General features: G+C 54.1%; 7 protein-coding genes across 7 annotated transcripts; 6 read left to right on the top strand and 1 right to left on the bottom strand.

The window, feature by feature from the left end:
* Positions 1 to 393: 393 nt before the first annotated feature.
* BO95DRAFT_473169 (putative serine peptidase) lies at positions 394 to 2,430 on the top strand (the record flags this gene model as incomplete). The annotated part of the gene is made up of 9 exons (XM_025589707.1): positions 394 to 751; positions 802 to 959; positions 1,016 to 1,138; positions 1,188 to 1,360; positions 1,423 to 1,510; positions 1,564 to 1,669; positions 1,722 to 1,881; positions 1,922 to 2,140; positions 2,195 to 2,430. The coding sequence occupies 9 exons, from the start codon at positions 394 to 396 to the stop codon at positions 2,409 to 2,411; spliced, it is 1,602 nt and encodes a 533-aa protein (XP_025442668.1). The 3' UTR covers positions 2,412 to 2,430.
* A 398-nt stretch (positions 2,431 to 2,828) lies between these two features.
* Positions 2,829 to 3,626, top strand: BO95DRAFT_473168 (nuclear transport factor 2 family protein; the record flags this gene model as incomplete). The annotated part of the gene is made up of 2 exons (XM_025589706.1): positions 2,829 to 3,018; positions 3,103 to 3,626. The coding sequence occupies 2 exons, from the start codon at positions 2,829 to 2,831 to the stop codon at positions 3,624 to 3,626; spliced, it is 714 nt and encodes a 237-aa protein (XP_025442667.1).
* A 156-nt stretch (positions 3,627 to 3,782) lies between these two features.
* Positions 3,783 to 5,063, bottom strand: BO95DRAFT_495483 (putative extracellular exo-polygalacturonase; the record flags this gene model as incomplete). The annotated part of the gene is made up of 2 exons (XM_025590820.1): positions 3,783 to 4,590; positions 4,651 to 5,063. The coding sequence occupies 2 exons, from the start codon at positions 5,061 to 5,063 to the stop codon at positions 3,783 to 3,785; spliced, it is 1,221 nt and encodes a 406-aa protein (XP_025442666.1).
* Positions 5,064 to 6,018: 955 nt separating this feature from the next.
* Positions 6,019 to 7,123, top strand: pmeA (putative pectin methylesterase; the record flags this gene model as incomplete). The annotated part of the gene is made up of 3 exons (XM_025590819.1): positions 6,019 to 6,461; positions 6,525 to 6,637; positions 6,694 to 7,123. The coding sequence occupies 3 exons, from the start codon at positions 6,019 to 6,021 to the stop codon at positions 7,119 to 7,121; spliced, it is 984 nt and encodes a 327-aa protein (XP_025442665.1).
* An 841-nt stretch (positions 7,124 to 7,964) lies between these two features.
* Positions 7,965 to 8,390, top strand: BO95DRAFT_431401 (uncharacterized protein; the record flags this gene model as incomplete). The annotated part of the gene is made up of 1 exon (XM_025585005.1): positions 7,965 to 8,390. The coding sequence occupies one exon, from the start codon at positions 7,965 to 7,967 to the stop codon at positions 8,388 to 8,390; it is 426 nt and encodes a 141-aa protein (XP_025442664.1).
* A 716-nt stretch (positions 8,391 to 9,106) lies between these two features.
* On the top strand, positions 9,107 to 9,637 carry BO95DRAFT_431400 (uncharacterized protein; the record flags this gene model as incomplete). Its single annotated transcript, XM_025585004.1, has 1 exon — positions 9,107 to 9,637. One exon carries the CDS (start codon positions 9,107 to 9,109, stop codon positions 9,635 to 9,637), a length of 531 nt encoding a protein of 176 aa, XP_025442663.1.
* Positions 9,638 to 10,716: 1,079 nt separating this feature from the next.
* On the top strand, positions 10,717 to 12,743 carry BO95DRAFT_452764 (rhamnosidase B precursor; the record flags this gene model as incomplete). The annotated part of the gene is made up of 4 exons (XM_025588174.1): positions 10,717 to 10,815; positions 10,837 to 11,721; positions 11,945 to 12,244; positions 12,309 to 12,743. 4 exons carry the CDS (start codon positions 10,717 to 10,719, stop codon positions 12,741 to 12,743), a joined length of 1,719 nt encoding a protein of 572 aa, XP_025442662.1.
* Between the last annotated feature and the right edge of the window lie 513 nt (positions 12,744 to 13,256).

The following is a 13,256-nucleotide window of genomic DNA, read 5'->3' as shown; positions in this document are numbered from 1 at the left end:
CCCCCTAGAAGGTGAGCCTAATGCCCCTTCCGGTATTAGCTGGCACACCGGTTCTCGACGATGTGTGCAACCCGGCTCCACCACGGGCGCGGGCCCGACGCTGTCCGACGGAGGAAGGCGAGGAGATCCGCCTCGCTGCATCGACCGTCAACCGGCGCCCTCGCCAATTCACCTGCAGATACCACCACCCAGTGCGCAATCTTCCCGGCCAGAGCGTGGCACAGGGTTGCATTGTGCGCGCCATGACCGGTTCATTTCTTGCTGGGGCGACGAACAGACCCCTCGACGCACTCATAAATTGCTCGCAGCCCCCCCAACGACTTTTGCACAGGCCGATCGTGCGTCTTTTCCTTCCTCAATCGCTCGTGCTCCCGGACTTCGGACACTGCGATCATGCGGTTCTGTTCCCCTGTCAGTCTTGTGGCCGTGACGGCTCTGTGGGCATCACTCGCGGCAGCTGTTCGGCCTCCCCGTCTTGCTCCACGCCCGATCGCTGCCACAAGCCAAGCGAGTGAATCGTCTGTGGTAGAAAGCACGTTCGAGCAGTTGATCGACCACAGTGATCCGTCCAAGGGTACCTTTTCCCAGCGTTACTGGTACAGCGCCCAGTACTGGGGTGGCCCGGGCTCTCCGGTTGTCCTGTTCACCCCCGGCGAGGTCTCGGCCGACGGGTATCAGGGCTACCTGACCAATTCCACCCTGACGGGTGTCTATGCGCAGCAGCTGCAGGGTGCGGTGGTTCTGGTCGAGCGTGAGTTGGCCGTGGTCCAACCACGTGTACTGCCCGACTAACGTGGATAGACCGCTACTGGGGTGGTTCCTCTCCTTACACCAACCTCACCGCCGAGACCCTCCAGTACCTCACCCTGGAGCAATCCGTCCTCGATCTGACCTACTTTGCGGAAAATGTGAAACTGGGGTTCGCGCGCAACAGCACTAGCAGCAATGCGCCCCACGTGGTAAGTGGCCTGGCTGCTTGATGGTCTGGATGACACCTGTTGATGATCCGCTACAGCCGTGGGTGCTCGTCGGTGGCTCTTACAGTGGAGCCCTGACGGCCTGGACCGAGCATCTGGCTCCTGGGACTTTCTGGGCGTACCACGCGACCAGCGCTCCGGTCGAGTCGATCTATGATTTCGTGAGTAGACCTGCGCCGTGGCTAGGATGCACCGTAGCTGACCGAACAGTGGCAATACTTCCGACCCATCCAGGACGGCATGGCCAAGAACTGCAGCAAGGACGTCTCGCTGGTGGCCGAGCATGTCGATAAAATCGGCAAGTCTGGCACCAAGGCTCAGCAGACGGAATTGAAGAAGCTGTTTGGCCTCGAGGCTCTCGAGCATTTCGATGACTTCGCAGCGTACGTCGTTCATGTCATTCCTTGCGTGCGAGTTTGAGTGCACGGCGTACTGACCATAGCAGTGTGCTGCCCGTTGGGCCTTACCTCTGGCAGGACAACACCTTCGCGACCGGCTACTCGGGCTTCTTCGCTTTCTGCGATGCTGTCGAGGTATGTTGCAGCATAATCGTGCCTCGTCTAAGGAGAGTGCTTACCGGTAACAGAACGTGGAGGCCGGTGCCGCCGTCACCCCCGGGGCGGAGGGAGTCGGCCTAGAGAAGGCTCTCACAGGCTATGCCAACTGGTTCAAGAACGAAATCTTCCCCGGCTGTAAGTTACCCAAGCCAACGCGACCAGCGCGCAGCTAACCCCAGAACCCCAGACTGCGCTTCGTACGGCTACTGGTCCGACGAGTACAGCGTGGCCTGCTACGACACTTACAACACCACCAGCCCCCTTTTTACGGACACCTCCGTCGACAACGCCGTCGACCGCCAGTGGCAATGGTTCCTCTGCAACGAGCCCTTTTTCTGGTGGCAGGAGTACGCACCCTCCGTTGAAATCCGCTACCCCAGGACGAAGTAAACTGACTGAAAACAGTGGGGCCCCCTCGAGCGAGACGACGCTGATCCCCCGTCTGGTGAGCGCGGACTACTGGCAGCGACAATGCGCGCTGTACTTCCCCGAGGTCAACGGCTTCACGTACGGCAGCGCCGAGGGCAAGAGCGCTAGCACCTTCAACGCCTGGACCGATGGATGGTTCCTGAACGGCAACTCCACGCGGTTGATCTGGACGAATGGGTAGGTCCAGCACTAGAAGATGCACAGTTGTAACGTAACTAACGATGGATCCAGTCAATATGATCCCTGGAGGGACGCCACTGTCTCGTCGACCTTCCGACCGGGCGGCCCCCTGGCCAGCACCCCCAGCGAGCCGGTCCAGATCATCCCCGGCGGCTTCCACTGCTCGGATCTCTACATCTCGGACTCCGTGGTCAACGCAGGGGTGAAGAAGGTGGTGGATAACGAGGTCGCTCAGATCAAGGCCTGGGTGGCGGAGTTCTATGCATAATTAAGTTGGAGAGAGGGAGAGAGAGTCGCGGAAGAAGACTCAGCCGGTGGTGTCGGCTAGGGTGCGGATTGGATATTCTGTCCATGAATGATGTCACGTGTAATGTGTTGGCAGCTGAGCAGAAATGTATATACTCTAAGCATTGCAAATACAAGCTTGGTTCATGACGCGGTGATGTCTCCAGCTGAGAATGGTTCCGTACATGTCATCACCAGGTGGATATCTTGGCGCAAGTGCCGAAGGCCTTCCCGAAGACGGAACTGTTCGGAGCACCACGCAATGGCTGGATATGACATCACAGATCAATTGTTCAGACCAGCGGAGGGTAAAGGAAGTATAAGATAGAGAAGAAGAATTTGTTCGAAGGCCATAGCCCATCTCATTTGAAACAAAAAAACGAGAATACACCCCGCAAAAATGGTCTACAACATCACCGAGAAAGAGACCCAGCCGACGATCTACAGCCACATCAACGGCTCCCCATCCGAGATCAACGACCGATACTGCGTCTCGGAACTGTGCAAAGGCTGGCCGGTCTATCGGGACGCTTCCGAATGGAACCACTACCGCCACCTGTTCGCCAAGGAGGGCGCCTTCGTCTTCACCAGTGCGTCTCTTCCCCACCGACTCCTGTTCCGTCCCCCTCCCCCTCCCTCAACCCCTGATTCGTACTAAGACAAGGAAATAAAAGCATGGAGCGGCGGCCTCTCGATCGACGACTTCATCCAAACCTCGATCAAAGGCCGCGCCAACGGCGACTTCATCATGCACCGCGAGAACGGCACCCTCGTCGACCTCAACCCGTCCACCCAGCGCGCCGTCGGTAAGATGAAGGCCACGATCACGCAGCGCTTCAGCTGGGACGGGGTGGCCTTCGACGTCGAGTGCGACTGCCGCTTCATCAACTTCTGTCTCAAAGAGGAGGGCGAGTGGAAGGTCGTGTATATCAAGCTGTTCTACGAGAAGGACCGCGTGGTGCCCGTCGACGGACGCACTGTCCCGCAGTTCGACCGCACGGAGCTGCTCAAGTATCCCCCCGGCTACCAGTATCTGGCTGTCGCGCAGTCGCGGCTGGGCCATCCGATTCTGAACGATCTGCCCACCTTGGATAATCGGGCGTTCTTCGATTTGTACGCCGCCATGGATGCCTGGTTGGAGGGCCGGCCGGTGGGGGATCTATTGCAGATTCCGAAGGAGGCGGTGCCGCGGTATTGAGCGGTTTATGGCGGGGGAATGGGTGGCGCGTGTAATGGGGACTTATGTAATAATATACGGGTGAATGTTATCGGCATGTGCGATGAAAGGGGAATGGAATTCAATTGATGGAATACATGGGTAGATAATGCAGAAAGTCAACCCCCTCCCCCGAGTCTAGCCCGAAGCCCCAGAGGTACAAGTCACCCCCAAGCTCGAAGGGGTGTTGGCACACAACACCTGCGACTTGCCCGAAGGAGCCTTGACGCTCCACCCGCTGATCGTCACATCGCACGTCCCCCCCGATCCGCAGTTCAGGTTGGCCACGGTGGGATCGTACTTCGAGCTCGTGGTGCCGCTGAACCCGGTGACCTTGATGCCCGACAGCTTCGCGTTCCCGGGGTATGTGGTGCAGTACGAAGCGTCTTCGCCGTAGCAGCTCTGAATCTGGAACGCGTAGTCGGAGTTGTCGATGGTGAAGTCGTTGAACGTCACGTTCGACACCGTCGACACGCCATGACTGCCGCCGCTCGGGTAGGTCTTGATCCCCGCGGCCTTGGTCGAGTTAACCATGGTCGCCCCCGTGACGTAGATGTTCTTGACGGTGTCGCTGCTGGACTTGCCCAGCGAGCCCACCGAGATCCCGTGCGAGCCCGTGCAGGTGATCGTGTCGACGGTGACATAGTTCGAGCTCGGCTTGAACGCCACGCAGTCGTCGTCGTTCTTGACCGTCGTGTCCGCGATGGTCACATAGGTGCTCTCGCCGATGTCGAACCCGTCGGTGTTCTTGGGGTCGTTGTCGGACTTGGACGTCGCGTCCATCCGCAGCTTGGAGAAGACGACGTTAGTCGCGCCCCCCTTGACTGAGTTGAAGACGTTGGGCGGGTTCTTCTGACGGAAGTTGGAGAACTCGAGGTTGCTGCCGCCGGTGATGTAGAGGAGGGTCGGTCGGGCGTAGCTACTGTCTGAGGCAAAGACGTCCCAACTGACACGTTGAGCAGAGTCAGTACTGGTAGGATTGAAAGGTACGAGGGGGTTGACTCACGCATCCTGACCATTTCCGTCGATGACCCCCGACCCCGTCAGGGACCGCAGCTTGAGTCCGTTGATCTTGGAGATGCTGATCATGGCAGTGCGCCCCTCCCAGTAGTCGGTGTCACTGGCGAACTTGAGCAACCCCTCGACCTGGAAGTCACAGCCCGTGCAGCCAGCGAAGTCGAGGACGCTGTTGAGGTAATAGGTGGTGCCTTCGGGAATGACGATAGTGCCACCGTTACCACAGCTAGCAATCGCTTTGGTGATAGCAGGGACGTCGTCGATAGAGGAGCTGCCTCCTGCAGTTGGAGTGCAGACCGCACGAGGCCGAAGCGCAGCATCCGGACTATGTTGCACGGGCGAGGGGGCAGCCCTAACCAGGCCAACGGCCGCTAGCAGCAACGACGTCCAGTGTGGTGCCATATTGAAGGCTAGAGGCACAAAAGATAATTGAGATTATTGATGGAATTTACTGAGCTGAAACATTCGCAAGCCTAGATATATAGCAGAGTGAAGCTCAGATGGACGATCCTTACCTGAAATGCGAGACACGGCGTGCTATTTTCATCACGGACGGCGGTAACAGTAATGCCTGTTTCAGGCTCTCGTCTCGGGGCACTACCTCCAACGAACTGCATGCTTGACATATGAATGCGAAACAACAGTGGGGCTGGCTGGACGGAGAAACTGAAGCGGTGCTAGGGCTCCTGTCTCCAACGGTCCGGGCCACGTGCGGCAACTCCGCTGCCTCGCTTGCGGATAAATCGGAGGTAGAAGGTCAGAGGGAAGTTATGGAGGTGCCTGGTAAAGTATCCAATGCATTACTTCGACTACCAACCCAAGACCCTAGTGTGACAAGCGGGGCAATTTAGCCAGGGCCGAGAGGAGCCCTTGGCAATCCAGCGTTTCAGCTTCCCGCTACCACCCCGGCTAAATTGAGCCTGTTCCTGTGACGGACACCGGTAATTGTCAGGGGCACTCCAGTTTCTGCAAACCCAAACTGCCGAGTGTCTGAACAGAGCGCCTAGGAAGGCTATTGGAGAACTTGATCCTATTCATGGAAATGTGGATTTTCCTGTTCGTCTGGGCTGCATTCCTCCGGACTCTCCGCACTGTCGATGCCAATCTTGTTCCCACCAAGCCTCAGCTCGCGCCAGTCAGAATCAAACCTCGTGCCTCGGCCTTGGCACTTGCAAAGTAACAACGGATTGAGAGGTGGAAAATACCCCCAGGGTTGCAGAAGTGGCTCCTTCGTTGCATGATCGCATTTCTCCTTGGCCGAACCCTATATATCTGCCTGCGCCCAGAACCGCCAACTGCGGGATCAGCAGTGGAAAGATTAGCGCTTCCCTACGAAATACTTTCCCACATTTCTCCCATGCATTTCTCCTCTGCTCTTGTCGCCCTTATCGGGCTCACTGCCCCAGTGCTGTCAGCTCCGGCGTCATCCCTTGAGAAGCGGACGAGTCGCACGAGCGCGCCCTCGGGCTGCCTGAGTGTCGGCTCGGGGCAAACCTACTCGACCATTAGCGCAGCCCTAACTGCTCTTGGTTCCTCAACTGCCGCAGCATGTATCTATATTGCCAGTGGCACCTATTCTGAGCAGCTTACCATCAAGTATGCCGGAGCCTTGACGCTGTACGGGCAGACGAGTGACACCGGCTCATACAAGAACAATGTCGTCACCATCACCCACACCATCTCCTCGCCCGACGCTGGGTCCTTGGACAAGAGTGCCACTGTCAACGTGGTCTCCGACAACTTCAAGATGTATAACATCAACGTCGCCAATGGATACGGAAAGGGCGCTCAAGCCGTGGCGTATGTATTATCTTCTCGACTTCGATTTGATTTGACGCTTGACTCTGACTTTGTTGTATATAGACTGGTCGGCAACGCGGATCAACTGGGCTTTTACGGCTGCCAGTTCACGGGATACCAAGACACTCTTTACGTCAAAGCCGGCACTCAGTATTACTCCAACTGTTTGATCGAGGGTATGGATACACCAAAGCCAAGACACAGGCATATCCGCAATGGCTGACACAAATAGGTGCCGTGGACTATATCTTCGGAGATGCCTCTGTCTGGTTCGGCGAATGTGATATCGTCTCCAACGGAGCGGGAGCCATCACCGCCTCCTCTCGCGAAACCTCCACCGACGATGGCTGGTATGCCTTCGATAACTGCAACATCAAGGCCGCGTCGGGAGTGTCCCTGACCGATTCGGTCTATTTGGGCCGTCCTTGGCGAGTGCTGGCTCGGGTCATCTACCAGAACTCGGTTCTTTCTGATATCATCAACCCCAAGGGATGGACCACGATGGCTGAGGGAGCGACTCCGCTGTACTATGAATACAACAACTCGGGTGATGGATCGAGCACATCTAGCAGACTCTACGAGAGTTCGATCTCGGCGGCTGTGACCAAGACGACAGTGTTGGGTTCCACTTGGGGGGATTGGATTGACCGGACTTACTAACGGTCTTACTATGTTGGGTTGTAGGTAGTGGGTCAGAATATCTTCGATTTATTTAAGCATAATATCCGGTGTTCTATCATGCTATACAGGAGACGTAGTTAATAGGCAGAATTGCACTTGAGCCTAGATGAAGAGCAAGTTCTTGCGCATTCGCGCATGATGCCTCCGGCAAGGGGGCTGCGTTTCTCGAAGAAGTCTCCTACAGGCCTAGAGAGTGCATAGCACATTGCATCATAGTAGACTTGTTAAGCAGTGTCACTGTGCTTTGTTACCGCCCAGCCAAAACAGTTTGTGGCGTACTCGATAGCCTCGACGGTATTCACCGTCTGAAACAACAGAGTGAAGAGTCCTGCTATTCACTTTTAGTGAAAAGGACTTGTTGGCGGCCTTATGGTCTCGATATGGACTGGTCACCGCCCGCCCCGGCCATTCTGATATATGTTCGCTCGAACAGCCTCACGTAATTGGGTACATCACTCATCCACGTCACCGACAGGGCTATCACCGCCATCAATATTTTCAGATTGCTGATAGGTCAAAGCTCCGCTGGATCCAGGAAACCCGGCAGAGAAAGCAGTGAAAAGGAGATATCAATATGAGTTTCTTTCTTCCAAATGTTTAATGACATCTTCCAGTTCACTAAGCCACACAAAAGCCATGGGTTGATGTTCGTACATCTCTACATCAATATCTACTATCGGTCGAAATACATCTTTGGACCAGATCTCAATCATCACCAACTTTCCTCACCACTACAACAACTCTACCAGTGACCAGTACTCTGCCTCCATCACCCCATCATCTCACTATCAAGCCTCTGCCACTGATGCCATCCTCGATATCATGTCCGATGCAACATTCGTCGTCCTTGTCCTCGGCCTCATCCACTTCACCAGAGGCGCGACAGAGCATTGGCTCCGCCGCCACGTCTTCCACGATCGCGTCTGGTCTGGCGTTTGCCTGTCGGTGCTTTCCACCTTCCTGATAAAACACATCGTGTACGGCTACATGATCTACATGCTGGAATGGCAGTCGGATGACTACCTCGCTGCGGAGGTTGGGATCGGCGAGCGACAAACCCCAACTGCTCAATCCAGTGCGCTACAGGGCCTGCACGAGATGTTCCGCCGCGGCTACATCTCCGATGTCGACATGATGATCTGGCTACAGAGTCGGGGGAATCGGTTCGAGCTGGCACTCATCTGGTTTGCCTGGACCTACATCGCTATGGTCATCTGGTTCCTGGCCCGCGAGGGGTTCTTTCCCTAAGTCGCGGAGGGCAGCAGCTGTTCCCACACGACATGGCAAGACAATTTATCATAGAGGAGGCTCAGCTACATATTTCGGCAAGAAGATTCAGGGGGAGGAGAACAAACGGGGGGAGTTGTTTTTACGTGGATCATTTGACCTTCTGAACTAGATATTCCATTTACCTCCTGCAATGCACAGGTCTTGCTGCACACAAACTACTTTCGATGACCTGGAAACAACTGTGAGGAGTAACCAGCCTCTCCAGAAAGGGCCTGAAGGATGCGTTTGATGGTGAGCACTCTTGATCTTGTGAAGATGAACTAGATTGTGACTGCACACATTAATAGCATAAAAGACCTCAGTATCAGTCTTTTGCTTCACTGCCCTTTCAATAAACATTATATAAAATGGTCTCCGTAGAGTATGAGTCAAAGCTGCGAAAGTAGGGAAGTGTAGAGTGCAGGGGGTTCTTTGAGTAGCGAAAGAACTACAGGCGAATGTCCTTTCACTACCGGAACTCTTTATCACGCCTCTCCAAGGCCACCTAGTTCTCGCAGTTGTCGTTCTTACAGGCAATGCATAAATAACAGCCTAATCTCTTCTTCAACATACCACTTCTCGAACATACACTTACCCTCGGTCAACCAGCAACAAGGCCCAGAAACCCTTTTATCAGACCGACATCACATATCCTGCTAATTACAACCCCGCAACTCCCTCCGATCATCTCAACCATGGCGGACTTCATAACCGAGGCAACCCTTGTGATCCTATTCGTGATAGGCGTGCACCTGAACAGTCACAATCTTGTCCCCCACATCCGTTCATCCTCTGCCCGCCATCCCACCCTCACGATGTACGTCGCGATCCCCCTCTTCATTCTTATGGCCAAATTCACGATTGTACACTCGATGTACATTGACCGCCTCGCCTATGACCACCAGCAAATCCAGGCCCTTATGAAAAGGACCGCTTTGGCACGCGATATGGCATGGACGGAAGCGGAAATAGTGGACTGGTTGCTCAGCACAGGCCATATCAAGGGAATTCGAAACCCCTGGGTTGCGCTCGCGCAGCGGCGAACCCTCATCGCCATGATCCTCATCGAGCTGGCCTACAGCAATCTAGCGATTTTCATGTGTGATCTCGCCTACCGATGCTTGTTTGTGCGGTGGCGGTCCCCGAGGCGTAAACTGGGCCGTCGACCCGCGCAACGGGCGAGGGGTAATCAGGGCCGTCGCCGACGTCTTGTGCATCGCCGATGAGAGGGCTTCTAGTTTTAAAAGGTCTGTCTCATCTTGGATTGCAGGGAGGCGTAAAGAGTATTTGAGGAGAGAGGTAAGATTTGAAAAATGCTCTCCTATTAAGGGGTCCGTTATTACAGCGGATCTTGAAGATCAAGTAAACAAGCAATGTTTTGGTTAAGCTGTAGCGCTTGTGGTGCAGTCTTGATATCATCAGCCTAGATCATTAGATGAAAGAACGAGTGACAAAAGCCAGGATAGCGAGCCGAGACAACAGCAAGATTACTACAAGAAGATTTAATCGACAGCTTCTTTCGAAGAACACTCGGAGGGGTAATGTTCTTGTAAGGACTGGATCACTAGGTGGCTTGACACTTTTTTATGCAACCAACTGCGTCCCCATTTATCGGTGATATGATCCGTTCCCGTACACATGCAATGGCTGGCACAACTGCTACAAACTTTCAGCCAAACCATCGCCAGTCTGTTTTGTGGCTTATCTTGTTTAGGAAGTGCAGATATTAGACTCATGTCATTTACTGACATTCCTTTGAACTCTACCTTCAGTGCATACTTCGTGTCAAGATAGTATCAAGTCATAACAAGAGCTATTACGGAGATAAAAAAAGGACCAACCCGAATTCCGGATTTCGGCATTACCACCATATTTGCCTATGTAAGGAATATCTATAATTCCTGCTCACCCACTATCAGCTTCCCCCCTTCTATGAGTTCCTTTACGGCCGAGTTTCCGGCTGCACTGAGGTATTCTCGGACCACACCGAGCTACATGTTTTGGATTAATTGCGGGATGTGGAGATGGGGGCGCTCCCGACCAGACCCTGTGGCTACCCCGCACGCATATCCAGGAAGATCCGGGGTAATATCATCCGCCCTACAATTGATCATAGAGTTGGCCATCTGCGAGAGGACTATCAAAGTATTTGCTCGGAATACAACATCCCGAGACCCATAAAGTTGTATCCTGAATGCACGAGTATAAAACTCAGTCATCAGGCCTCTGCTACCCATTAAAGAAAGCACTACCTCGACTGAGAAGGACACAGCAAAGTCACAGGAATTTCCACCCATAATTCATTATGCACATTATCACTCCTTTGCTGATACCAGCAGTGTTAGTGGTCGCAGCCCGGGTCCCATACCGGGAGTATATTCTAGCCCCATCCTCTCGAGTAATTGTTCCCGCCTGAGTTCGTCAGGTCAACGGGTCTGTCACTAATGCGAATGGCCTGACTGGATCCTCATTGGGCACCGCCGTCTTCCATGGCGTTTCATCGGTGACCTACGACTTTGGAAAGAACGTTGCAGGCCTTGTTTCCCTCACGGTTGGATTTTCTTCCTCTCCATCTGCCTTCCTGGGGGTCACCTTCTCTGAATCAAGCCTGTGGGAGAGCAGTGAGGCGTGTGATGCTACTGGAGGTTCTGGCCTCGATGCACCTTTGTGGTTCCCGGTTGGTCAAAAGGCGGGAACATATACCCCTGACAGCAAATACGTTCGAGGTGGTATCCGGTATCTGACGGTCGTGAGCAACACGAGCGCGACGATCCCTCTCAACTCCCCCCACATCACATTCACAGCTGCTCCGGATCAAGATCTGCAAGCGTACCAAGGCTGGTTCCACTCGAATGACGAATTGCTGAACGAGATTTGGTATGCGGGCGCATATACCAATCAGCTGTGTACAATTGATCCAACATATGGCTCCGCGAGCTCGGAGACTATCTCCACCTCCGGCCTGAATTCCTGGTACAAAAATCTCACTATCGCCAATGGAACCAGCACAGTGACCGATGGCGCAAAACGAGATCGCGCTGTTTGGCCAGGCGACATGTCGATCTCTCGAGAGAGTATCGCGGTCAGCACCAACGATCTGTACAGTGTAAGAATGGGATTGGAGGCCCTACTCGCTTTGCAATCATCTGAGGGACAACTGCCTTGGGGTGGCAAGCCTTTCAACATTGATGTTAGTTACACTTACCACCTACATTCAGTGATTGGAATGTCCTTCCTATATCGGTTCTCAGGCGATAAAGTCTGGCTTTCCAACTATTGGAGTCAATATTCGAAGGGGGTCGAATGGGCTGTAAGGAGTGTTGATAGCACTGGTCTAGCGAATGTGACATCCATTGTCAGCGCTGACTGGTTGCGAGGGGGTATGGGAGGCCACGTACGTTTTGCCACATCCTAGACCGAAGATCCCTTGCCGGTTTACTAATGAGGATCAGAACATCGAGGCTAATGCGATTCTCTACTTCGTCCTCCAAGAGGCGCAGAATTTAGCGCGCGACCTCAACCGGAGCTCCGAGTACACGAACTGGGCCAGTATTGCCGATGGGGTCAAATCTGCAGCCAACCAGCTACTCTGGGACGACCAAGCAGGACTTTACCGAGATAACCAGACAACCGAGCTCCATCCACAGGACGGAAACGCCTGGGCTGTCAAAGCCAATCTGACCCTTTCCGGCAGTCAAATTCGAGCTATTTCTCAGGCCCTCAAGGCGCGTTGGGGTCGTTACGGTGCCCCCGCGCCCGAGGCCGGGGCAACCATCTCGCCTTTCATCGGCGGCTTTGAAGTTCAATCTCACTTTCTGGCTAACCAGCCCGATGTGGCTCTGGATTTGATTCGGTTGCAGTGGGGGTTCATGCTGCGCGATCCCCCGAATGACCCAGTCGACATTCATTGAGGGATACTCCACGGATGGCTCGATCTATTACGCCCCGTACGCTAACGACGCACGTATCTCGCATGCTCACGGTTGGTCCACCGGCCCAACATATGCCTTAACAGCCTATGCCGCTGGTCTGCAGCTACTCGGACCGGCTGGAAACAGTTGGTTAATTGCTCCGCAACCTGGGGGTCTGACTAGCATAGACTGTGGACTCGCTACTGCTCTTGGAGTCTTCTCGGTCGTCTTTGAAAGAGATTCAGTTGGCCGTTATGATTCTTTCTCTTTTGGCGCGCCGACTGGGACTACCGGCAGGATTGAGTTACCAGGGGTCCGAGGCACGTTGGTCTCCACCACGGGCCAACGCGTGCAGCTGGTTAATGGCACAGCTTCCGGTTCGAGAGGAGGAAAATGGAAGCTGATTGAGTCAGCCGACTGAGGTAGCGTTGCCCCCTGCTGGCCGATGGCTATGGGAATTATGGGTTTTCAAACTGCTGATCCAATACAAATGCTATAGTCTAGTAATTAAGCCCATCTTGTGCCAACAATATAGGCATAGTTTGGAGCATACTAATGGCAACCATCTTAGTGCCTGATCCGGAAGGCTACGGGTGCATATTAATCTTGATTGGTAAGCTTTCTGCTCCGTTCTCGGCTCACCTGGAGTTGGGAAGCTTTCCTACATACAAGTAGTCTGATCTGAGTATTTCACAGTACCCTTTGTCGCTGACGATGTGCAAACTGTCTTCTGAGTCAATCTACTGTAGGAAAGGCTAGAAAGAAAGCGAGGAGATTTAGTGACACGAGTTTAGTCGAAATGCGTAGGACCCTGATACAGAACAAAAGGAAGCGTCTCAGGGACACGGCCCTGGTCGTCCTCGACAAGCCGGTGGCCTCCCGGATAGGTTTGACCTGGTGTGATGTCAGACATGGCTTTCAGACTCGGTACGGG

This window comes from Aspergillus brunneoviolaceus, assembly GCF_003184695.1.
Source record: "Aspergillus brunneoviolaceus CBS 621.78 unplaced genomic scaffold BO95scaffold_30, whole genome shotgun sequence".
Taxonomy (NCBI): domain Eukaryota; kingdom Fungi; phylum Ascomycota; class Eurotiomycetes; order Eurotiales; family Aspergillaceae; genus Aspergillus; species Aspergillus brunneoviolaceus.
This window is presented reverse-complemented; position numbering and strand designations above follow the sequence as displayed.